The sequence below is a fragment of the Lissotriton vulgaris genome, chromosome 2_1, assembly GCF_964263255.1.
Source record: "Lissotriton vulgaris chromosome 2_1, aLisVul1.2, whole genome shotgun sequence".
Taxonomy (NCBI): domain Eukaryota; kingdom Metazoa; phylum Chordata; class Amphibia; order Caudata; family Salamandridae; genus Lissotriton; species Lissotriton vulgaris.
Window position 1 is genome coordinate 1,146,436,015 of NC_141687.1, and position 24,682 is coordinate 1,146,460,696.

Genomic DNA, 24,682 nt, shown 5'->3' on the forward strand with positions numbered 1-24,682 from the left:
GCTGCAGCCCAGGGATTTCTCTTGTGTGCGAGGCCGTAGGAGTTGGGTGCCAGCCTCCGCTCCTGAAGCGAGTGCTGCTGGTGCAATCTGGTCAGCGCGGCGGCCCGGGCAGAGAAGGGAAGCCAGGCCGTGTTGTGAGGAAGCTGACTGAGGATCTGGAGAGACGCTGGGCGGGGTCGCCTAGCGACAGAGGCCTCAGCCCAGCGCGTCACTCTCTCGCGTCAGTGCTCCGCCTCCGGCTTCTGCCGATCGACGCCGTTAGTCCGTCCCCGGCATTGAGAGCCTGTTGGGGATTCCGAGTGAGGCGAGGTTGTGGCGGTGGGCCCCCCTTTTCTCCCTTTGTGTGGGCAGCGGCCTCCTTCCATCGGCAATGAACCTCAGGTGAGAAGTGGTGGGAATCACACCCGCTGGGACCGATGTGAGGAGAGATAGGAAGCGACCTCAGTTTGCGGGTAAACAAGAGTGTTTTTCCCCACACGTATGGAAGGCCTTACGAGGTGGAACCAGACTTGACGATCAGATGCATAGAAAGCTACCAACAACTCTGGAAGGGAATTGAATGGGAGAGCCAGCCAACTAGGGGTGGAAAATAATAATTACGATCTTTCCATTCCAGTGGTGACTCTGCAAGGGCCTGAACCTGTGGTTAAACGGGTCCTATTACTTCAGGTATCTGGATAATGTTTATTGTTGACCATTCATGTTCCTGCTGGATTGTAGTGCTAGCATTGGCCATTTAGTCTGCGCTCTCCAGCCCTTGTTAGGAACTGCAAATTCTACTGGCTCTCTCCCGAAGTGAATTTGTCTGAGTAAGAGGGTATTAAGTTGTGCCATTTCCCGGAACCTGCACGTATGGTAATTGAATAGTTGGCCAAAAAGACTTGATGGTAAACATATGTAATTTACTACCTTGGGACTATTTATTTATGTAATGGAAGATGCAAATAACCACCTAATGTTTAACCAATACTATTAGTCCCTCGCTTGGTTATAGTGTCCTACATACAGCACATTGACCTGATTACTGAATATTGCTTGATAATGCTCTGAACTAAGTGAAACAGATTTGTCTTTTCCTTATTTAAAGTTTATGCTGGGATTTTGCCTTGCTAAGAACCTGATTGATGAAATGTGTTGACAATTTCAAATATAAGGATTACATGAAGATAAAGTTTTACTATTTTTCTAAAGACGGTGTGGTGTCATTTTTGGAGTGGAGGTACGCTGAGTTACTGAATTGAGTGTGACGCAAGTACAACACAGAAGTCTTGGAGTTAAGCCTTTACCCCTTGTGCCAAGCTACCCTAGATGGACCAGAGACCCCGGGTCCAACACCTTATACCTGTGTTTGGTACTCTTTTGTAACATGCACACGTAACTTCTCTTGTAACACACTGTTTGCTACCTCGCACATTGTAAATGACAATACCATATATTTATCGGTTTAGAACAAATATATATAAATGAAAAAAATAACATTTGCAATGCCAATAGCTCTAACTTTACCAAAGACGAGACCATTGCATTGTAAATGCTTGTTGTAATATTTCCATCATTGTTCAATGCTATGATGCCCTGAGAGGCCTGGTCTGTGCTTCGCGAGGCTACAAAATCATTTCAGACATAAGTGTAAATCAGTTTAGTTTTTAATGTTTCATTAGCTGTGTTACACATGTACAGCTACACGTTATCAGAATCATCCCTATATCCAAAATACTGTTAATACGGGTTTCAACAGAAAGGTAGTGAAAAACAATGAGTTAACCTTTGGCACATGCCCGGACGTACCTCTCAAGCCCCTTCCATTCACCGACCTCTGACCAGATACCTCCTGGTCCTGCCTTATGCTTCAAATGTCTATTAATAGTCATGTGTTGCCTCTACTCAGTCGGCCCTGTGTAGGTGGACTGGATTAGAGAGTGACCAGCCAATTGACTTGATGCATGAGTCTGACCAACCTCTAACACACTTTCAGAGACCTTCACCTCGTGAGAACCCCGCCATTGTTCTTGTAGCCTAGGCCTCCTTTGTGTCTCTCCCATCTTAAATGCATCTAGCTAGAGCCTCAAAATACCTGCATTTAAAGGTACTGGCAAAAAAATCCAAATTACATTTTGGAAAGGTCTGACTGATGGGTTCTGGTGTCTCAATCAACAGATACTTTTTTTGCGCCTTAAATTTGAAGGCACAAATGCTCGTGAGAGTCTAGATCCTTAAAGGTACTGTTCATCAACCTTTCCCCGGGACTTCTTCCAGTGCTGTTGCTGTGCTAATAAAACAAATATTCAAGCGTTCATTGGCTCAGGTTATACACATATCAGGGACTGGCCAACTGGGATCATTTGGGTTGACCCAACCCTCACCAGCCTACTGATTGTTCTAGATTGTGATCCAGCCATGAAAAGTTATCCCTCCTAAATCATAGCCCGTGGTCACCCACTGGGCACGGGCACCCTAACATGAGTTTGACTATCCAGTGGAAACGCTGATGAGACATCAGCAGACAGATTTTGCAAAAAAGCAATAGCATCAACTCATGCTAAGTTAAGGTGTACTAACGGAATGATAGAATGATAAGACAGGCATCCATCTAGCAGGTTACCAATACTCTAGTACAGGAAACTCATTGGTAGGTAAAGGATTGGAGCAAGCACACACTTTACCATGGGACTCAACTTATTCCAGCACCAATACATAACATTCTGTGTATAGCAAGAACAGCGCTAGCGCTGGAGGCTAAGCAAAGTGCCTGGTGTGGCACCGAGTTATAAAGGAGCAGGCAGCATGGATCTCAGATGTATGAGCAGGCAGCAACATCTTTGTATCTATGTCTCCCTGCACAATTCACTAGGAGCACAATCAGAAGGGCAGCTTTTGGTGTGGAAATCTTCCCTTTTCCAGTCTCTCTAGTGATAGGAATAAGATGGACACCGTGTGCCCGCCTCTACATAGCACGAGAGGTGCAGGTAACAACCCATGGGCACCACTGCCCGCCACGTCATTTTGCTTCATGCAATTACTTCTTCAGCTCCCCTCCAAGAAAGGAACCTTTAGAAGTGGGAACTATTTTTTTGTGACTCGGAGATTGAAGCCGTTAAAAATCAACATATCCGTGCCAGAGCTGCGAAATGAAATCAGGGAAACCATCATTGACGCATCAGAGCAAGAACCTATCATCTGTACAAGATTCATGAAGTCAGCGTGGTGAAACCGTCATCAGAGGTGTGAAATCAATGCAGTGAAACCATCATCACATTGTCAGAGCTCTGCTATCAGTGCAGTGACTGAAACAATCATCACTATCAGAGCGGCTACATCAGGGCAGTGAAACAATATTCACGGTGTGAATGCTGTGGTACTAGAATAGAAGAACAAAGCATCAGTGTCAAAGATCTGATTACATAACATTTCAATCATCATCATAATCACTCAGACGCATGATATCAGAGCAGTGATATCCTCATTATTGGGTGAGAAGGCCCATTCTTATGACAAGCTGATGATAACCTTTAGAGTCCCCACTTCCGACTGGGAATAGAAAGTCTCTGCCTGTACATAATATTGAAGGTAGTTTAGTGGTTGACCATTTTGGTTGCGGAGTAGCGTGCTTCTCACCGAAAGGCGCTTCAACACCTCATCAAGGATGGCAGACGTTATTTAAACGCAAACCCCTCCCTTTATTTATTTATTTATTTATTTATGCGTTTTTATATAGCGCAGACTTTACCAGAAGGCGTCAGAGCGCTTCACAATAGGAACAAAACTCCTCCTCCACAATCCTTCTCAATCCAAATAACAGACTAACATATCCACCGCTCAAATTAATTTCATATTTCACTATACTAATTCACCACTAATCCTTTATATGTTCCAAAGTAGCGTGCTGCTCGCCGAAAAAGCGCTTTGATGCCTCGTCAGGGGTAGTAAGTGCTAAATAAATGCAATTACAATACAATAAGGCAACAGCACACTCACTTTGAAGTCAAATACACTTATTCCCTAGATCAATGGCACACATGTCTCCGGCTGCTGACCCCCTCAGGAGGCATAAAAGCAGAATACTTGAGGCCTTACAGAGTCCAAGCAACAAAGATAGAGATAGCCACAGTTCAGTACAGATGAGTGGTCATCACTTAACCAGGGTACACATTCTTAAGGCCTTGGCACTGGTGCAGGAATTGGCTGAGATTTCTGGGCGCGGACATGATGGAAGTAAAAGAAATGGGTACAACATCGATTTGGGGGTAGGGAGGAGGCGGGTTCAGGGGTCCACGGCAATCCTTAGCAACCCTTTTCATAAGTGCGCGTGCTGACGATGTCACCCATTGTGAGAGTCTGAAAAAAGGGAAAAATAAAAGACAACCTCAGAATACAGGACATTCCATAAAAGTTTATTTCAGGGACATATATAGCCATAAAATAGTAGCAATTCATAATAATGTATTATCAAATTCAAAAAAATAGCTTTGTCGATAAAGGAATGAAAATAACAAAATAACACAAAACTGTGCACAAGACCTAAGCGTGGTAATTAAGCACCAAACATAAGTTAACAGCGGAGACAAATAAAAGGTCATTAATAGCCATGGAGGTCTTAGTGGAAGACTTAGAGTTGGTGATTCGTAGGCAGGTATACTACTCTGTGCCATGAGTTTTTGGTGTGTTGACATGTCCTATGTCACGGTGCATTTTCAAACAGGCTCCCATGATTGAAAGACAGGCATCCTGTTAAAGTGATGCGCCTATGAGCAAATGTAGTCAAGTAAGGAAGACAGGATTAGACAGTGGATCACGTGCATCAAAAGTCTACCATGTTATTCACCAGACCATACCACCTCCTCCTGAATAAACCTAAGGATATCATACAGCTCAACAGCCCCTTCCCAGAGGGAAACGCTGTTCTTGTTCTTCTGTGACCAGTAATAACACATGTATTCCCAGGCCAGATCTCCAGCAGAAATAAATAAGATGCAAATGACGAAGTCACAGTCAACAGGAACTGCAATATGATTTGGCCATAATGAGCTTCTGGGAGGGTTTGTGAGGACCTTAGAGTGCTAGAATGACAGAGCTTGACATAAGAGTCTGTTACTCAACAACGTACGTGGGGCCACTTTTGACTCTGTGAGTAATGACTCTGAACTGCTCAGGTACACTTATTCCAAGCAGAATCAAAGGCACAAGGGGGCAGATTTACAAGCCCCTTGCGCCACTTTTGCGTCACTTTTCCCATGTTAAAAATGACACAAAAGTGGCGCAAGGGCCTTGTAAATCTGCCGCAAAGCATTTACTGTGACTTAAATCTACACTATTCTTACAAGCTCCTTCTTACTTAGTGACATCCCAGGATAGAGAAAAACTTCCCTCTCCACCAGTGCTTAATTTGTAAAACAATTAGTGCTGGGGCCCTCAACAGGTGGACACTGCAGCTTGCACCATCCGTTGCCCCTAGCAGCGCTGCCAATGACAGCACCAACACACTACTAATCGCCACACTCTTAAAAGTGTGACAGTTCGTACTACTCTAGGGACCCAAAGCTATAAGACTGGCTTGGGAGGCAAATACTAATTATTGGAAATGTAAATTGAATTAATAAACAGATGTTGCTGTGCTCGTACCTATATTTGTCAGACACCACTACCATGTGGCTGGATGTCATAAGCCCTGGTGCTGGCAATTAAGTGCTGGTGCCGAGCAACGGAAATCCCCGGCTCAAATTAAGCACCGCTATCCATCAATTGGTGCATAGTTAAAATTAGAAGACATAAGTTTCTGGAACACCGAAGCAGACAGCTTGGTAAAATCTGGAAGTACAAGATGACACAGAAAGAGCCACTAGGAAAAACAATGGGAAAGCAAGGGTATTGTCGGGCCACGTTCTGGTCCCCTGGAGCGTATGATACTTAAACAATGTGGACCGGCCCACTATGTGTATGTAAATACAGAAAGAGCAACACCACCATGTTATTGACTGTGCGGATGATGGTCTGACTCGTCCTGCCCCACCATCACACGAAATCCCTATTGCACGCAAGGGACATGCGCCTCCTTCCAACTTACCCTCTCAGCAAGCAGTAAAGTATACGGTTTGGTCTCAGATTTACTCTTCATATGGCTTCAAAAAAGGCACTGGAGAGGTTGTGAAAATGCCTTGATTTCAGTATTAACCCCTTCACTGCGGGGCCGATACCCCGCTGTGCTGGGGGGAGGGGGCGGGAACAGCGCCCCCATGCTCATGACAAGCTGAGCTCGTCATGACCATGCCCGTTCCTTAGAACGCCCAGCACAGCAGGGGAATTAGCCCCGCGTGTGAGCGTTCTAACGGTCATGACGAGCTCAGCTCATCATGAGCACATGAGAACCGTGGCTCATGATGAGCTGAGCTTCTCATGAGCGTGGGAGGGGTTAAAACAAAATGGCTGTAGTTCCTATTGAAGACAACTAAGGGAAAGAACCCTCACTTCCGGTCAGCCATGAAATCATTATTAGGATACAATATTCGTAAACCTAGGACTACTCCTGCACATCCTGTGCTCAATGCCACATATCAAACATGGCAACGTGCACATCGCCTACTGCGCATTGCCCATCGTTTACATTCTAAAGCTCCCATCTGGAAGAATGAAAGCATTCGTATTAATGGACGAGCACTTTCTTGGCCTGAATGGAGCTCAAGAGGAATCTTAATCTTAGATCAACTTATTGTAGGTGGTGAACTGAAATCTTTTGAGATTCTCTGTGAAGAATTTGATCTTCCTTTACATCAGGCTTCAAGATATTTACAACTTCAACATTCTCTGAAGAGATGTCTTGGCCTTCCCCCTTGGACACTGCAAACTTCGCCGATTTTGACTTTTCTTTGCACTTGGGGCCGACATAAAGATGTCAGGTTAATATAGATCTCTGATTAACTATTTATATTCGCAGCCACTTCTTCCTACTCTCAGTGATAAATGGCAGGAACGGCTTCATATCACCATAGGCGAAGATACCTGGCCAGACATATTGGAAGCCCTGGATAAGGGCACTCGTGAGGCACGAATGAAGTATTGTGTTTTTAAAACTTTACATGATTGGCATTGGACTCCTTTAAAGTTGCAACGAGCTGGATTATCATCACATTCTAGGTGTTGGAGAGGCTCTGAAGCTAATTGTGACCTCCTGCATATAATTTTTGAATGTCCTTTTGTTAAACAATTTTGGCAGCAAATAGGATCTACACTACTAGAAACTATTCCTCTTTCACTCCATTTCACACCTGCCACTATTTTGCTACATGATTTTAGAAGTGTTCCTACTATTTCACGACCTCAAAGTCGACTCTTACACACTGCACTTACTGCTGCTAAACTACGTGTTTTAAGGCTGTGGCAATCACCTAGCCATCCCTCCAAAAGAGGACTGGATGGTTGCGTTGATACAGACAGCATCCTATGAACAGGTAATTTATAGGATACAAGACCAAGAACAAATATTTATTTATTTATTTATTTCAAAGGTTTTATATAGCGCTACTGGACCCAAGAGTATCAGAGCGCTTTACAAGGATGGTGAACATAATTAGATAAAATTAACAATTAAGCGAAAAAGAGTTACAGTATGATAATGCATTCAACAGGGCTAAGGCGGAAAAGAAATGGAGAGATAAAATTAAGTGGAAAATTAATAATTAAAAATTAGGAAAGAGACGGGTGTGAAGAGAGGGGGAGTGAGAGAATGAAGGGATTGAGAGGAGGTGGGAAGAGGAGTGGACAAGGGCAGAGAAAGGAGTGAACATGGTCAGAGTCAGTCACATTAGATATCCCAATACTTGTTGAGAAGAAGTACTTTGAGTTCCTTTTTGAAGAGAGGGTAAGAGGCGTTGCAGCGAAGATCCTTAGGGAGAGAGTTCAAATTGTAGGAGCGTTACCAGAGAACGCACGGGATTGGGTCTTTTGACATTTGAGTTTGGGTGGGATCAAGACAAGGGAGTTTGTGCTCCTCAGGGACCTGGAGCAACCTGCTTTGTGTAGTTTTGTTGTAAGGTAAGAAGGGGTGTTTTGGTGAAGAGCTTTATGAGTGATGCAGGCAATCTTGTAGGTGGATCTTCCTTCTATTGGGAGCCAATTGAGATTTTTGAGGACGGGGGAGATGTGATCAAATTTTTTACAATCGGAGATGAGTCTCGCAGCTAGATTGAGGACAGATTTCATCGGAGCAAGATGGATTTTAGGGGTGCCAGCCAAAGTGGCGTTGCCTTAGTCAATCCTGGAAAGGACAAGCGATTGGACAACAAGTTTAAAATCGTCTGCTGGAATAAATGGTTTAATTTTCTTGAGGTGGAGAAGGGTGAAAAGCGCACTTTTGGATGCATTTTTAATGTGGGGGATGAGATTTAGGTTCTGGTCGATACTGATGCCTAGGGATTTGACAGAATTAGAGGTGGAGAGTGTGCAGTTAAGAGCTTTGATGTCCTTTATCCAGAGTTGAATAGGAAGGGTGTTGTTTTGGGAGGAGAAAAGGATGATTTCAGTTTTATTCTGGGTCAGTTTGAGATGGTTCCGATGGAACCAGATTTGAATTCTGATCAAGGTCTCATTGAGGTGGAGAATGTCTTTGTGGGATTTGATCTTGTAATATAATTGGGTGTCATCGGCATATTCCAGCAGGTGTGGACCCCCTTTCTTTGCGATTCCTGAAATTCTAATTCTCTTTTCTTTCCCTCCCTATATATAGCTTTTTCCCTTCTCCTTTTTCCCTTTCCCTCCTTTTTTCCTCTTCCTTAATATATTACAGGTGTATATTATTTGTAACATACTGATTTATATTTACTATATTGTTTTGTAACCTATGAAATTGCCTATCTTTGAACTCCAATAAAAAATTATGACACAAAAAGAAATTATTAGGAGCTAAACACCTGTATTGTTAACATTAACATGCAATGACAACTCTACAAACAGCATACTTCACCATCACGCATATGTACCAACATGGTCCCAAAGTTGGAGCCAGAGGCACTTGGGTGTAAGCGATGGCACATTCTATAAGTCTGTCTTACCAGAATCAGTTTCCCATCTTGAATCTCGCGAACCAGAGTAGTTTCTTTAGTGTCCCATTTCTGGACTTGATGCAATTTTCCTTCATCCAGTGTGACAAGAGACTGAAAAACAATAGACACGATCATGTATATGAGGGTCGCATACGTTAGCATCAAAACAACGCTTAGGCCAACAAACGTCGCAAAATTGAAGTCCATTACATTGGGTATTAGTAACAACTTGTTTTTTTGTAAAGCTTAGAAATGCATATTAGGCATTAACACCTTAAGTGCTGCGCCCGTCCAACGGCCGACGGCACCACTACCTCTGGAGTGCTGCCGTCGGCCATTGGACGTTCCAACTGCACCTGCGCAATGGAACGTTCAGCACTGGAGCTGGACGTTCCATAGCCGTTAAGGTGTTAAATTCTAGCACGGTCTGTGTATTATTGCTCTTTTTATTCTTAATAACATGAGTAATAGTAACAGTAATAATGATGACAACAATAATGATAATAATATGGAAATAAGTGTACCTCGAGGGAAGAGGGGGGGAATCCTTCTTCCATAGCCCATGGCCCAGAAAGCCTGTTGGATGTTGTCACCTTTGCTTCCCCTGCTGCCCCCCCCAACCCCTACTCGGCTCACATTCTCGATCTGTGTGTCACCGTGTGCAATCACATACACTTGAAATGTGACCGCATGAGGTGAGGACGCAGCAGCGTAGGTTCTTGTTCAACATCTGTATCTATCAACCCGGTTATAGATTTTACCATTCTTACCCATAATGCTAATGATGAAATGTTTATTAATGCATGGAGTAGGCTTTAAATGTACATTCATTTACTGGCAAAATAAAACACGCACTACTTTACTTTCGATAAAAAATGATATACTGGCATTTTTAAATTAGATATGAATACATACTTTGTATACAGATGTTTACATTTTTATATACAGCACAGACTGTTTATCAGCTTTGGCTGTTAAGTATGCCTATTCCCTTTTGCATAAGGGATATCATAGGGTCATGACATTGTTCCGGGGATGTCACTTCCTGTGATGCCAATATGTCTATATGTATTGATGTTTGGTATATCTGCCCTCATCTGGAGTGTTGCTTTAACCTTTATTGTGCTTGTTTTTGCAATTCTTTTTATTACTCGCTTGTCATGTTATTGTCTGTAGGCCTATTTGCCTTAAAACTGAAGGGTTAACTCCCTCTTCTGGTCCTTTCTTGCTCTTGTTTAGTACACTATGGGTTCTATACTCCTCGGCTCCCTATCTTTTGTAAAGCGCTCTGATACCCACAACGGTCACATTCATGCTTTATAAAACCTTTCAAAGAAATCAAATAAAATAGGCCTACAGAGGTGTCTGCTTTCAGATGATCTGCAGATTCATAGGTCTCCGTCATCGACCACCCAAAGCTTTGCCCGCCTTCACTGCAAACCCTAAGACCTCCTGAAGCGTAAATTTCCACTGGCTTTAATCTTTACCTAAAAAGAAAATACCAATCTCCCCAAGAGGGGTGCGCCTGGACAGTGTTAATTCACTCCCACAACACCACCACCCTCAAAAGCGGATAGAAACCCTGGTGGGAGATGGGAATGTACCACTTGTCGAAGTCAAGTCAGCAGCCGGATACTAAGAGGAGTTCTCTCCGCATACACCAAATTTCGAAGGAAATGCCTCATATAAAATGTTTGAACAGAAATCGTTTACACTAAAACACAGCACACATCTTTTTTGGGCAGATGCAGTAGCGGCTGCTACCAAACGGGTGGAGGTGAGGAAGGGAGGGAGGCAGGGCCGGAATGGCCATAGCGGTGCACCGGGCAATCCCCCGGTGCGCCGCTCGGGTGGGGTCGGTGTTGTTTTGCAGCATAGCTGAAAATCTGCCTTGTACCAAAATCTGCCGAAAACTGGCCCCGGCAAAGAGTTCGGCGGCACCTCCAACTGTCCCCCCTCCCCCCCCCCCCCCCCCCGCCCCCCTCACTCCCCCCTCCCCCAGCGGGGATGGGGGGGGGGGGGCAGTCAAGCACTTTGCCAGGGCCGGCTGTGGTTCCCAGTCCGGCCCTGGTGGAAGGTGGTGGGAAAGAATACAAAAAAAAAAGTACTTACCTATACTGCTGGCCGCCTGCCTCTTCTTCCTCCGTCCGCAGGAAGCACACAGCTTCCCAGAATTCCCTGACAAATCACAACGCTGCCTTAGAGCAGCGTTGTGATTGGGACAGGGGCTGGCAGGCTGTGCATGTTCTCCACGCAGGCTGTTATACAGCCTGCGTGGAGAACATGCAGAGCGCGCAAGCTGCTTTGGCTGGCCCGAGCCGGCCGACCAAACCATCATGTGCACTTTAGGTGCTGCCACCACTACTCCCCCTGTGAGGCGGGGAGCCAAGCCCCACCCCCCTAGCTTCAGCTGCAAACTGAATGCAGAATATAAAATGATAATAATGAACGTTATCATTATTTTAATTTTTGTAATCAGCTTGCAGTTCAAGCAGTGGGGCGACGCTCCTCGGCCTTAGCGTAGGAGCAGCTACTAGGCAGATGTCTTCTGATTAATGTGTCAAACATGTATGTTAATATGATGTATGTAGGGAGCAAAAGAAGAATGTTGAAGCACAGGAAACCATCAACAAATTGATGACGCTTGGAAAATGATATTTGCCAAAGTGACACCAGGAGCCCGCAGTGTCACATCGCCTCCTGGCCACTGCTGCACTATTTCCCACATCTCACCGAAATTGTTCCCATCTTTTTTTTTCGTTTTCCTCAAAGTTTCTTCTCTAGAAATGGGTGATCGGTCGTGTAATGTGTTTAAGAATCTCCTAGGTAGAGAGTATTACTTGGAGTCAATATTTCTGAGCTGACAGACCTCGCTGATATTGTCAGGGAGGTCTAAGGTTCATTCATGGCTGCACGTCTGGTATCCTACGAGCTTGAAATCCAAATTTCCCAACTTTCAGAATGTAACCAAGGCAGAACTCTAATTTTATGCCCTAGACTTTCCCTCCTCATCCATCCAAACTTGAATCTTATTTTTAAGGCATCGTACTTACATGTAAAAAAGTTAAAAACATAGAGATGCTTGCCACCATCTGTTTGAAGGCGGGACTTCCTTTATTAGCAGGCAGAGAGGATATGTAGTGGATCGTGGATGAAGCACCAGTCTGAGTTGAGCGACTCTGCGCTACCCCCACCTCACCAGGACTTTGGTACTGGCTTTTTATTTACCCTCCAGGGTCATGCCATGGTGCTGCAGGTGCAAGCAGATCACACCGAGACAGCGTCGTAGCGTAGGCGGGGCAAAAGAGGTGGTTGCCACGGTTGCAAAATTCTTAGGGGCGCAACATTTTAAAAGAAATAAAATTGTACTAGTACCCCTCCACAATACCCCTCTCTCAGAAGGTGCCCGGGAGCAGTACCCTGGAGGCCTGCCCCATGCTCTATCAACCCCCTCTGCGCCGCTGCACCCCACCTCAGCATAACCCACGTGAAAGCTTCCACACTGCGCCCGGTCTCTACACAACAGGGGCTCCCATAGAAAGCTCTGTCTTTCAGTGACTGCTTAAAATGTAGACACCCAGGCCCCACTTCAAAGGAGGTGTCGAGAGGACCAGGCCTCCTCCACGGATCCACCAATCCACACAGTGCCCATTCACAACTCTATTCTTTCTTTGTAATGTTTCATACAGCCCTGCAGCCACACCCCGCTTAGTTGCTTAACTTTCACGATAACGAGCAATGACTTGGGTTGCTTTAAGATGTTTGTAGGGATGGAAACTGCATGCACAATTTAGCAGGGATTCCAGCGCCGGATTGGCCCTAGCGGGCATCGGGCATTTCACCTGGAGGCTGGAAGGGTGGGGGACGGTTTTGCAGCAGTGAGGGCTGGTTTTGTTATGGGAGCCAGTTTTGCAGCGGTGCTGTAATAGCGGCAGCAGCTGTGCTTCACACTTGCACCCTCCTTCCCATTCTGGGGGCTGGTCTGACAAAATTGACAGGGCTGCTTTGAGTTCCCAGGCCGGCCTGAGGGGTAGCTTGCAACACCCCAACAGTAACAAAAGAGACTGTACGTCCCCACCATTGGATACGTTAAGACAAAAGCAGTGATATGATCGAAAGGGATTTTGCCTTTTCAAGTAAAGTAAATACAAGTATGCATTAAATTAGATTATATATCTTAATAGTAGTTTGTTTTACTGTCTCCCTTCTGATAGGATATTGCTAACTTATGGTGCTACATGAAAAGCATCTAAAACGAACGGCGAAATAAATGTTACATCTAGGCACTAGGTTAAAGACGGAACATTCTATGGATGTTTCGAATTAATTCAGAAGATCGTGCGTACATTTAGATGGCTGCATGCGCCTTCAGATGGCACATATGTATAATCTGCAGGACACTGTTTTGAATCCAAACTGGGGCACCCTTTGCATTTCATCCTTGTAGGACAGATAAAAATGAGTGACACTGGACTGAATTAATAGGAACACTTGTCATTTTCAATGCTACAAGATGGCAAAGTACGCTGTAGCAAACGCCTTATAACATATTTGTGTAAGGAAAAAGGAAGATTTCCTTAGAAGCTCAAGTAATAAGGGATGCAGCATATAAGACTTGGAAAAAAAGTCTCAAAAGTACTGAAACACATCAGTTAAGGAGCAGCTTTTAACAAAGAAAACACATGTTAGTTCTATACAAATTCCTCAATAATATCAGAATGTTATAGAAAGTCAAGTCATAGAACATTGGGCATTATTCAGGATTAGTAACGTATTTTGTATTGAACAACTGTGTATTTTTTTCATGTTAATTGGAGTATTTTAGTACCTTTCAGTCATATTCTAAGTGTTGCAATTTGGACCCATTGTACCTTTAACTCCTATTGAATCCGCAGTAAAAATGTGCCGAATTTATATTGGCATTGGCTCCGTGGACTAGCGCTGACATATTTCAGAAACTCACTGAATATGAAATTGTTCTTTTTGTGCTAATTCAAACTATGGACTGGTCCTGAATAAGTGTTAACAAATCGTGCATCTAATTCTGTAATACCAATGTGGGGATTCCTGTGACAAGCTGATCACACAGAAGGCAAAGTGGTTTGCAAATTTTCACAGAAAGTCACATTCTCTGTTATGTATTTTTTTTAATTACATTTTTTAAACAAAAAATGCGTATCAAAAACATCAATACATCGCACAGCTTCGTGCTTAAGAATACTATACTGCTCTCAAGGCTTTTCGGTTGTTGAAATCAGTTATTCGCATGGATAAGATAATAAGTAAAATATAGATATGATACAATCCTGTGAAATATGGGTTTAGAAACCACTGCTGGAAGACTGTTTTATTAAAAATCCACAAACTAAAAACATCCACTGAAATATTGATTTTCACTGTTTAGGGTTCACACTGTTATCATAGCCGCTGGTAGATTACAGCTCATACCCATCACTTGAAGACCCATCTGTTTGGTAATTGGTGGATGTGGATATGCTCCGCAGGCGCTGGTGTCAAGGAATGGTCTTGGAACTATCCACTGAGTTTAACGCCCTGCACCCAGGATCTGTCTTGCAGGGCCTGCGGCTGTGTGTAGTGGCCATTGGACAAATGGTCTGCGTCCACGCTCTATGGGCAGATCCCCTGCCGTCAAGGCCCATTCTGTCCTGGACACATTGTAAGGCCACTGGTCTGCTCAATAAGACCCAAAGGGGCTTATTTACAAGCCCATTGCGCCGCCTGTGTGTCACTTTTATTGACGCACTGGCAGCGCAATGCACCTCCCCAGATTTACAAGGCCATGTGAAGTCACCCTGCATGAATGCTCATGGTCTTGTAAATATGTTACCATTTCACGCTTAACTCTGTGTGAAAGGGGCGTTCCATGGGTGTCTCTGTGGGTGTTCCCACGCAATATCCTTGGAACTTGGCACATTCCCATATTAATTTTTTTTGTGAACCCGGGAATGTATCAGAATCTACGCCTCCCCAGGGGAGGCATAAGAAGGCGCAACAAGGACAAATACTTTTATTTCTCCTTGTTTTTTTCTTGTAGATCCAGCGCATTCCTGACCTTTTATTTTGACGCACTGCAGCGCAGCAGAAAGGCTTGCTGCACTGCGTCAAAATATTGTGAATGAGGTCCCATGTAACTCTCCATTCCCAGTGGTGTAGACCTTGGACATTTTTTTCTGAGTGAATTAAAGAGTAGGGGGCATATTATCAAGGGGGTTTATCTCCGCTTTTTTGGCTTTAAAAGCCAAGAAAGCGGAGATAAAATTATCTCCCTATTACCTAGCTGTCGCTAACACCAGTTAGCGACAGCTAGTAGGAGATAGCGACCATCTTGGGCCCCACTTTGCATGTCAGAGAAATTTATCACTAATGACATGCAAAGTGGGCGTGCCAAGATGTTAGCGACTGGAAACAGTCTCTAACATTGCTATCTCCTATTACCAACTTTTGGAGATATTCGCGCTAAGCGCGAATATCTCCAAAAGATAACACCTGCCCTGAGCAGTTCTTAGCCATGTTATCCAATGGGAGGTGGATAACATGGCTAAGAGCATTAGCTCGGTAATGCATGAATATCGCGGACTTTTCAGAGATATTCATGCATTGCGGCGATTTTTATCGCATTTGCGATAAACCTTGGTAATACCAAGGTTTATTTGCGGTAAAAATCGCCGCAGCTCTGCAGTAAATTTTTGTCTCTAACCAAGCAATAGCGATAATTATCGCTATTGCTTGGTAATATGCCCCCTAGGTTCCCTAAAACCCCTTGTTGTTTTTCCACTTGCTCACTCGTGCATCTTTATGAACCATCATTGGATCTTCGTAGCCCTTCCGGCTCCACAATCTTAGTGCTGCAACTGTAGGTACTCTCTCCCTGTTCACACAAAAGGAATAAACTATCTGGAAGCTCAAAGGAGGGGACAAGCCCAACCCTAAACACATTCAAACCAGTAGCTGAATTTACCTTGGAGAGAAGGAGATCTTAATTTAAAGAAGATTTGAAAATTCCTCCATTGCGGAACCCTGAAACAATTGATATTCCATGCACTGCGTTGGCACACCATTTAAATAATGCAGAAAGCAGTGAGGACTACATCTCCCATAATTCATTTAGGAAGGTATGATCCTTTCACACTCTGTCTGCCCTCTACTAGCCCTGAGGGCTTGAACAGGTCCACAGTGTTATCGTGAGCCTGTTGGCTGGAGTTATCCTTCACTGCTGTTCTGTGTGCCAGCAGCTGAGGGCATCTGAAGGGCGCGGCGTGAGTTTGGGTCTCACATACACATTAGCGGCTCACACCGACTCACTCCTGACCAGACAACAGAGTCAAAGTTGAAATACTTTCCACCACGTGCAGCTGCTGGGTGCCAGCTCAGACTGTGTCACAGGATAAATCTGTTGCTGCTGGGACAGAGCCAGGCACCGCTCCATCACCCAGCAGTGACCACTGTTCAGAAAAAAGAAGTGCAGCTGGTCAGGTGAGAGGTCTGGGTTTCCTCAGATGGACTCTGGGGATGGGGGTGGGAGGCAGATATGGAGCAGCACTCACATTCTTTGGATACATCTTGGGAGTTATCCTGAAAAGCCTTGTGATGTTTGCATAAAGTAACAAAAAGCGCAAACATTTCAAAATATAAAATGCTGATGAGTTCATGTTTAGATGTGGGCAATAGATAACATGGGCGCAAGAGGTTTGTGGATCAGGCTGTGTGCAGTCAGCAGGTGTGAGTCACACGGGTGGGCAGTGAGGTGGGTTTTCATTGGTGCGTGGTGGCAGCAGGGGGGAGGCAGGGTGGCACCAGGCACTTTCACCAAGCTGTAATCCACTCCCTAATTTTACCTGTCGCACTGGATGTCATTCAGTTCGCTGTGTATGGCGCACAGCATCAGTCACTCATCAAACAGATGCAGAAGTCATTTGACAGTATGTCGGCCTCCAGTTTCCGGAAGAAACTCAGGGGCATATTATCAAGGGGGTTTATCTCCACTTTTTTGGCTTTAAAAGCCAAGAAAGCGGAGATAAAATTATCTCCCTATTACCTAGCTGTCGCTAACACCAGTTAGCGACAGCTAGGAGATAGCGACGATCTTGGGCCCCGCTTTGCATGTCAGAGAAATTTATCACTAATGACATGCAAAGTGGGCGTGCCTAGATGTTAGCGACTGGAAATAGTCGCTAACATCGCTATCTCCTATTACCAACTTTTAGAGATATTCGCGCTAAGCGCGAATATCTCCAAAAGCTAACACCTGCCCTGAGCAGTTCTTAGCCATGTTATCCAATAGGAGGTGGATAACATGGCTAAGAGCATTAGCTCGGTAATGCATGAATATCGCTGACTTTTCAGCGATATTCATGCATTGCAGACGATGTTTATCGCATTTGCGATAAACCTTGGTAATACCAAGGTTTATCTGCGATAAAAATCGCCGCAGGCCAGCGGTAAATTTTTGTCTCTGACCAAGCAATAGCAATAATTATCGCTATTGCTTGGTAATATGCCCCCAAGACCTCTGTTTGTGACACGATATTATTTGCCTGCTCAGGCGACCAAGAGGGCTGTGGTAAACTACTTTTACCCCAGACAGCAGCAGCAAATAGATCTGCCTCCCTCCTATCCCAAGGCTACATAACCAGCCTGCGGTCTTGCGTCAGTCAGGGTCTGCCCCTTCCATGCTGCCCCCTCCCAGGGGCTCACCTTAGCTTTCCTGTCATCGGCGGTGGTCTCCTCGAACTCCTGCCCCAGCTGGAAGCTGACCTCGGTGCTCTTGAACGTGCTCTGTGTCTTCACGGTGATCGTGTCCCCTTCCAGGCAGATGATGGTGGTGGGCTTGGTCATGTTGGCCACTTGCCTCGTGGCAAAGCCGACACCTGCAGAAAGACAGAATATCAGCAAACCATGACTTGTGGATAAACAGCGCCGCCATGTTACATTTATAAGGACAAAGTCAAACAAAAGAACATGGAGGGGCCATTAGTGAGTAATCTTAGCTTGACAGTAAGCACTTCCTACACAAAAAAAGATATGCACGAGCAATTATGTCATCATGGCAGTGAATACATTAAAGAACACGCACCAGCTCTGTGTTACAACCTGCACAGCATGTTACCTCTGCAGTCTGACAGAAGGTCTGCTTCAGTCACCAACACTTAATGAGAACCCAAAAGGGATAAAGTAGCCATCCACGAAATGTCATCGCCTTGATGCTTCTTAGCCCATCAAAGCAATGGCAAGACATGACAAATGTAGAAAAATCCTGTGACTGCAGTGGGCTATCTCAAAGCCCACACACATTTTATATGAACGTTTTTAATTCTATTGGCAAGAGTGCTTAAACACAAAAAAAGAAGCACCTACATAATTGAGGAGTGGAAGGACACAAGTAATGTATACATTGTTCAGGGCAGGAATAAACACGAATAGGAAGAGGGCATATGGCAGCTGACCAATAAGAAGCAATGTAAATGTACAGGAATTTATATAGCGCAAATCACCAAGCGGTTTCTAAGCGCTTGCTTAGGGAACCCGTCCTGGTATTCCCCTGTGAGATAACCCGGCAGGGTATCCGCAAGGTGAAAGCCACGCATCCCGCCACGCATCCCGCCGCGAGGGGCCGTTGTGGAGATTAAGCAAGCTATTGCCCAGAGTCGCAGAGTGTGAACCCGTGAATCAAGTAGGCACCGGAGCGAGAATTGTCGAGTCCATGGACATTTTAGGACTCAAGACCCCGCCGAGCCGGGAATTGAACCCTGGTCCCGGGCTGACCTCTGCTTCCAGGTCTGCCTCCTCTAACCAGTGAGCCACACTTCTCCAAGCAAATGATAGTGACAATGAAGTCAACCTATGGGAGGCAATGAGTGGTCTCTATGCTCATTGTTAAAAAAGAACAGTCTAGAAGAGACAGGTCAAGTGATATATATGCAGGACCTAAAAAGGTTTGCCGGCTGATTAAGGATAAAGTAAAGGTTGCATTGTTTAAAAAATGAAAATGTTGCACCTATCTTAACAGTGATAAGACAGGACAAACATATTTTCTTCTTTGACAACAGTCAGACTTACATTTATCCAGTCTATCTTTGTTCACTTTTGAACTACATGATTTTACACCAGGTAACTTTATGGTGCAGTGCTAAGATGTACAGTCCCTGATAGATCCTGCAATTTGTAGGTTTGGAGTGGGTGCACCAGGCAGAGACTGCTTTTCGTTCTCACGCCTGAAGCACTTAAGAAGACCTAAAAGATGCACCCTTCCATTCCTCTGTCACTGATGTGTGCAGTGCCTCTCCATTTGTCCCCTCGGTGTGATGCAACATTGCCTTGGAGGTAAGCAGAGATTGAACGCGAGCAGGTGACGCAATCAGTTCCAGGCGCTCTACGGGTTGGCTCTTCAGGACTCCCATCACTAGTGCTGATGAGAGGAGTGCACTATGCAACTTGAGACTAAAGTACTGCCCTCTATGGCGTGATTCATTTAAAAGGGGAAAAGTGATGTCGGCTGCATTGTTTGTTTCCACCATTTTAAAAACTAATCCCAAATACATATTGAATTTTCCATTCTGTTAAGGGTAATGCTACATTTCCAGTGGTGCAGCTGCGCTGGTGCCCAGCAAATATCTATTATTTTAATATTTTTTTCTTAAGTAAGGCGCACTCCATGATTGGTATTATCCAATAATCAGTGCTTTGTTGTATTTTAAAGTATCAATAGCAGCCCTGGGTGTGCAGCTCATGTGTACATTTCCATCTCATTTGTTTTGTCTTCGGCCACATCTTTATTTTTTGTTTTGTAGTTTTTAATTGGGTGAACTTGGCCCAAGGACATTGGAGTGCTTTACAAGAGAACCAGACACCGCACATGTTTTTCTTTTGAGCACACGGAACATAAGGGGCAGATTCACTACGTTTTCATGCACTGCATTGGGTGATGTGAAAGGGAGGGACAGAGCAGTGCCAAATCTACTAAAATATGGCGCTGCTTCTCTTGTCTCGCCGGTCTGTCGTCAGAGCCACGCCCATCAGGGAAGACAATAAGGTAAACACACCAAGAGACAAGAATTGAGCTCCCAAGCGCTGGCGCAGGTCTATCTGCACCACTTACGCAGACCTTCATTTGTCACGACGAACTGTACCTTGTCATAGGTGGTCCTGCTCCTCCCTCGCCAGATGTTCTACCACTCAGCCGTGGCCCGTGCAGGTAAGAGCGGAGGGCGCTGGGGCTGGGTTGGGGGGGGGGGGGCGATTTGACAGAAGTCAACAAGGGAAAATTAAATAAATAATTCATTTGCCCTTGTTGTAGTCTGTCGATATCCCCCCCCCCCCCCCGCCCCCCATCCAGCACTACCACCCCATCGCTCTTACCTGCAAAGGCCTCGGCTGCTACCACTCAGTACCAATACCAAATGTCCTCAGCAGCCACAGAGGTATTTCTAAGGGCATAGGGTGAGAGGCAAGACCTTTCACTCCCATCTGTAATCAGCGCAACAAGAAACCCAACGTTGCCAACCTGAACTCGTATGAAGAAATAAAAGGTATGCACCTTCTATTTTGAAAGCAATTTAGGTCATTCTCGCTAAATATTCCAATGGATCTAGGTCCTCTCTGTAATTTACACAACTTGGGTCTAGCATTTTTGTCTGCCTGCACAAGAAAGACCTGTGGCTGTCTGGTAAGTGAGTGCACTGGTGGTCTCTTTTTTCTGAAACCATACATGACTACAAACAAGACTATCCTACAGTTCCTCGGGATGTAACTATTTGCACAAGTGTGCTTTATGAAATTTAACAAAACACTACTTACTTTAATTCGGGGTTGTGCTGTTTACCGACCAAACGTGATGGCTGCTCACACAACACTGTTCTGGACTGCGTACCACATGACTGTCTGAAAGTACACAATAGTGCTCTTGTGCATGCAAAGTGACTGCCCAGCAGGGACCAGGGTGTGAATGTCAGCTCTGTCACTTTGTGAAACGTTGCCCGTGCAAAGCTATTTCATGCCAACCTTGTAAGTAAGCGACTGGCAGGGCAAGCATGAGAGAGCGGGCATTGTTGGCCAGTTCAAGCGAGGCCCCTAGCGTACTAGATTTATTAGAATATTAACAAAAGATACATTTACAAACACCAAATCTAAATAGAACTAATTTACATAGTCAGTAGTTTTCCTGGAAATCTGGCATGGATCCCACTCGCCCGCATCTACGTCGGACAACCCCTTGCCTTCCCCTCCCCTCCTGGTAGATGTTCAGAAGCTTATATTCAGCTCCCTCAAAGCCCATATCCAGCTTTTTAAAGAGGCAGAGGCAGGCCAGAAGCAGGGCCAGACGGCGTTAGCCGACACCATGCGTCTTCCTGGTGGGCCGGAAGGGCGGGAGCCAGTTTTGGACAGGTACTGGCCTCTTTTGTTACTGTGTGCCAGTCTTGCAGCAGTTCTGCAATATTGGCCCCCTGTATCAAAAGTATCTGCAGTGTTTCCGTCCAGCACCCCTCCATCCCACCCCCACACCCATCCCTGGGGCCGGTCCGACCTAATTTCCAGTGCTGGTTTGCTTTCTCAGTCTGGCCCTGGTCAGAAGGCTTGCTTGAGGGACTCCATGACACATGTCTGGTAACAAGGGTCAAGCTTAAAAACTTCAAGCCTCAGAGGTGCTGAATTTGGTAGGAGTAGACAAGCACCATCACTATGTGCCATACTAACAAGCCAAGAGGCATGGATCCATGTCCATGGTTTGTTGACCCTCTTGCTACGATAACACCCCAGTATTTCCATACAGGAGATTACCTTTACTGCTTTACGATGTTATATGCCCGTTTTTGTTCGTAAGTGGGTAGATGGATGTATATCTACTTATTGCACTTTGTAAACGATACAGTTGAACACTGAATAAAGAATTGATATCAAGAGGCATTGACCAACAGTCTGCATCAAGAGGGGTCTTGGTCTCACGTTTTAACACCTTGGCTGCTAGGGATATTTTTCTCCTGTGATGACCTTTGATGTTTACCCATTGTTCATGACGAGCTCAGCTCGTCATCAGCACAGCTCCACTGTGCCTCATGACGAGCTGAGCTCGTCATGAGCATCGAAGGGGTTAAGGGACGTCAGAGAAGTTTAATCTGTTGATTTTTAGGGTTCCTTAAACAAAGATGTCTAATTCTACACCGACAAACCTAAATTTCTTAGGCATCAACATTTTTCGTGTCTCAACGACAAAGGACCACCACTGCTGTAAATGTACTAACCAGCAGTGCCACAATATGAGCGCCTGCCTCTAGATAACGGTGCAAATGAATTAGAAAACACAAAGACTTAAAAAAAATGCTGGTTGTGGGTTGATTACAAAGGCAAATTATCGTATATAAGCAATCCAGTCGCCTGATCCTAGGAAATCATGCCTAATTGTACAGCACAAGGTAGTCACACCCAAAGCATGGGCTCCTGCCTCCCAATATCTCACCCCCATGAAAGGGGAGTCTGGGCACGAGGTTAAACCTTCCCAGAACTAGGGTAAAAAGCAGGCAAGATGCAATCCAGCAGAGTTCCCAATGTTCCAAGGAGATAGGGAGCTGGTCGTTAACAATTCAGTTGTAATTTTCAACAACAACAGCCCTTATATATTTCGTCAGCAGGACAGTTCAAACATGGTGCAGTATTCACATAACACAGCTTGGCAGTGGCGGCTGCCTCTGAACGGGGGTGGTGAGGCGGGGGAGGGATAAAAACAATTAATAATAAACTTTCCTGATTTGCCTCTCCCTCCAATGCACGCCTCTCCTCTGTCTCCTAGTCTTCTTCGGGGCTGCTGCCTGTACCGGAAGCACCCAGGCTTCCGGACTCTGCCAGACAATCACGACGCTTGATTGGTCTGAGCGGCCTCTTTGGCCTGGTGAGGCTGGGCATGTTCTCCATGGGACTGTGCCTAGGACTTCCTGTAAACTGCAGATGGATCTTGTGTTCAGTAAATTGATAAAATTCTCACTTTCCTTTGGAGAGAAGCAAACGCCTTACAGATGAGATTGTTTTTGTAGGAGGAGCATCATGAAGACATGGGGGCTTATTTACAAGCCTCTTGCACCGCCGGTGCGGCACTTATTTTGACACACTGGCGGCACATTGTGATGCTCCCAGTGCTTAATTTGTAAAAAATTAAGTGCCAGAGTCCTTCTCGGAAGGCCACTGCCGCCTGCACCATGCAATGCACCAGTGCGGCCATTGACAGTAACTACATAACACCTAACCATCACACTCCTACAAGTGTGACAATTCAGACTATTTCAGGTACACAAAGCTATAATCATGTCATAAGAGGCTCACATTATTCATTTTCAATGCCATTTCAATTAATAAGCACAGCCTCAATTTAAGCACCGAGTGCTCCATATTTACAAGGCTACATAAAGCCACCCTGTCTGCCCCTTTTCAAGCAGCACTTTGAGTGAAAGGGATGTTCCATGGGTGTTGATGTGGGTGTTTCCACGCAACACCCATGGATTCTGCCGCATTCCCATATTTACAAACTTTCGTAAACCTGAGAATGAGTCAGTATCCTACGCCTCCCCAGGGGAGGCATAAGGAGGCGCAACAAGGAGAAATACTTTTGTTTCTCCTCATGTTTCCTCATTCTAAGCAGCAAGCAGAGAAAGAGGAAAACATCTCTAATAATCGTTTTTGTGCAGGAATGTGTCCCTTCCTGCACAAAAAACAATCTTCCCCGAAATGCAGGCAACAAACTCTGCATTGGCGCATGGTCAACCAATTATGCGCCAGCGCACGGGGTAGCTTAGGGATGCATCATATTGTTTTAAATATGACACATTCCTTTGCTTTGAAAATAACGCAGCACAGTGCAGCCAAATGCCCTGCGGCACCGCTCTGAGTGACTTTCTTGTAAATAAGCCCAATAGTGCTTAACACTGAGGGCCAAGTATGATGGCGGTTTTGTAAAGGAGCTTCAACTAAATATAAGAAACGCACACAGTGGCCACCGTACATGTGCATGCATGAACAATACCTCATACCACAAAACAGAACTAACCACATTACCTACCATGCTACCCACCGCACTTTAAAACATGCAATATTCACCATAGCCCACAACACAGCCCCACACAGCCCCACACATCACATTGTGCTACAAACTGGAACACATATGTACAATGCTTACAGTATGCCACAGAACAGATGGTTTAACACACAACCCAATTCAGTATACCACAGAACAGAATACACTGTACAACACATAACGAAACATGTAAGAGCACAACACATACTTAGCAGCACAATTTTCTAGACAGACAGAGTATTACACAACACAAAATATCACAGTACACAAATGCACGTTCAACATGGCACATAGGACTTGATAAAAGATACACGCCAAAGAAAACTCTGGAAAAGAAAACATGCCACATGATGTAGAAGAAAACACACCACATAACAGAGTGCTGATTATAACAAACAACAAAACATGCGGTAAAGCATATAAAACCTTATCACACACTGTAACATGACAAAAAGCACATTTCATTCAATAGACACGTTTAGTCACAAGATCAATTTCAAAGCAACACTCCACAAACAGCAAACCAATCACTACAGCCATTAAGTTTAGGCAGTCTGGAAACGTATTGTGAGGA

The 24,682-nt window shown here is 44.9% G+C and overlaps 1 protein-coding gene across 1 annotated transcript in view; it reads right to left on the bottom strand.

The window, feature by feature from the left end:
• Positions 1 to 1,628: 1,628 nt before the first annotated feature.
• The window catches only part of FABP3 (fatty acid binding protein 3), a 48,085-nt gene continuing 25,031 nt past the window's right edge, over positions 1,629 to 24,682 (bottom strand). The window contains exons 2-4 of the mRNA XM_086956854.1: positions 17,748 to 17,920; positions 9,042 to 9,143; positions 1,629 to 4,335 (exon numbers count right to left, since the gene is read on the bottom strand). Of these exons, the coding sequence (XP_086812980.1) occupies positions 4,282 to 4,335; positions 9,042 to 9,143; positions 17,748 to 17,920 (329 nt within the window). The 3' untranslated portion in view covers positions 1,629 to 4,281. The remainder of the gene's footprint in view (positions 4,336 to 9,041; positions 9,144 to 17,747; positions 17,921 to 24,682) is intronic.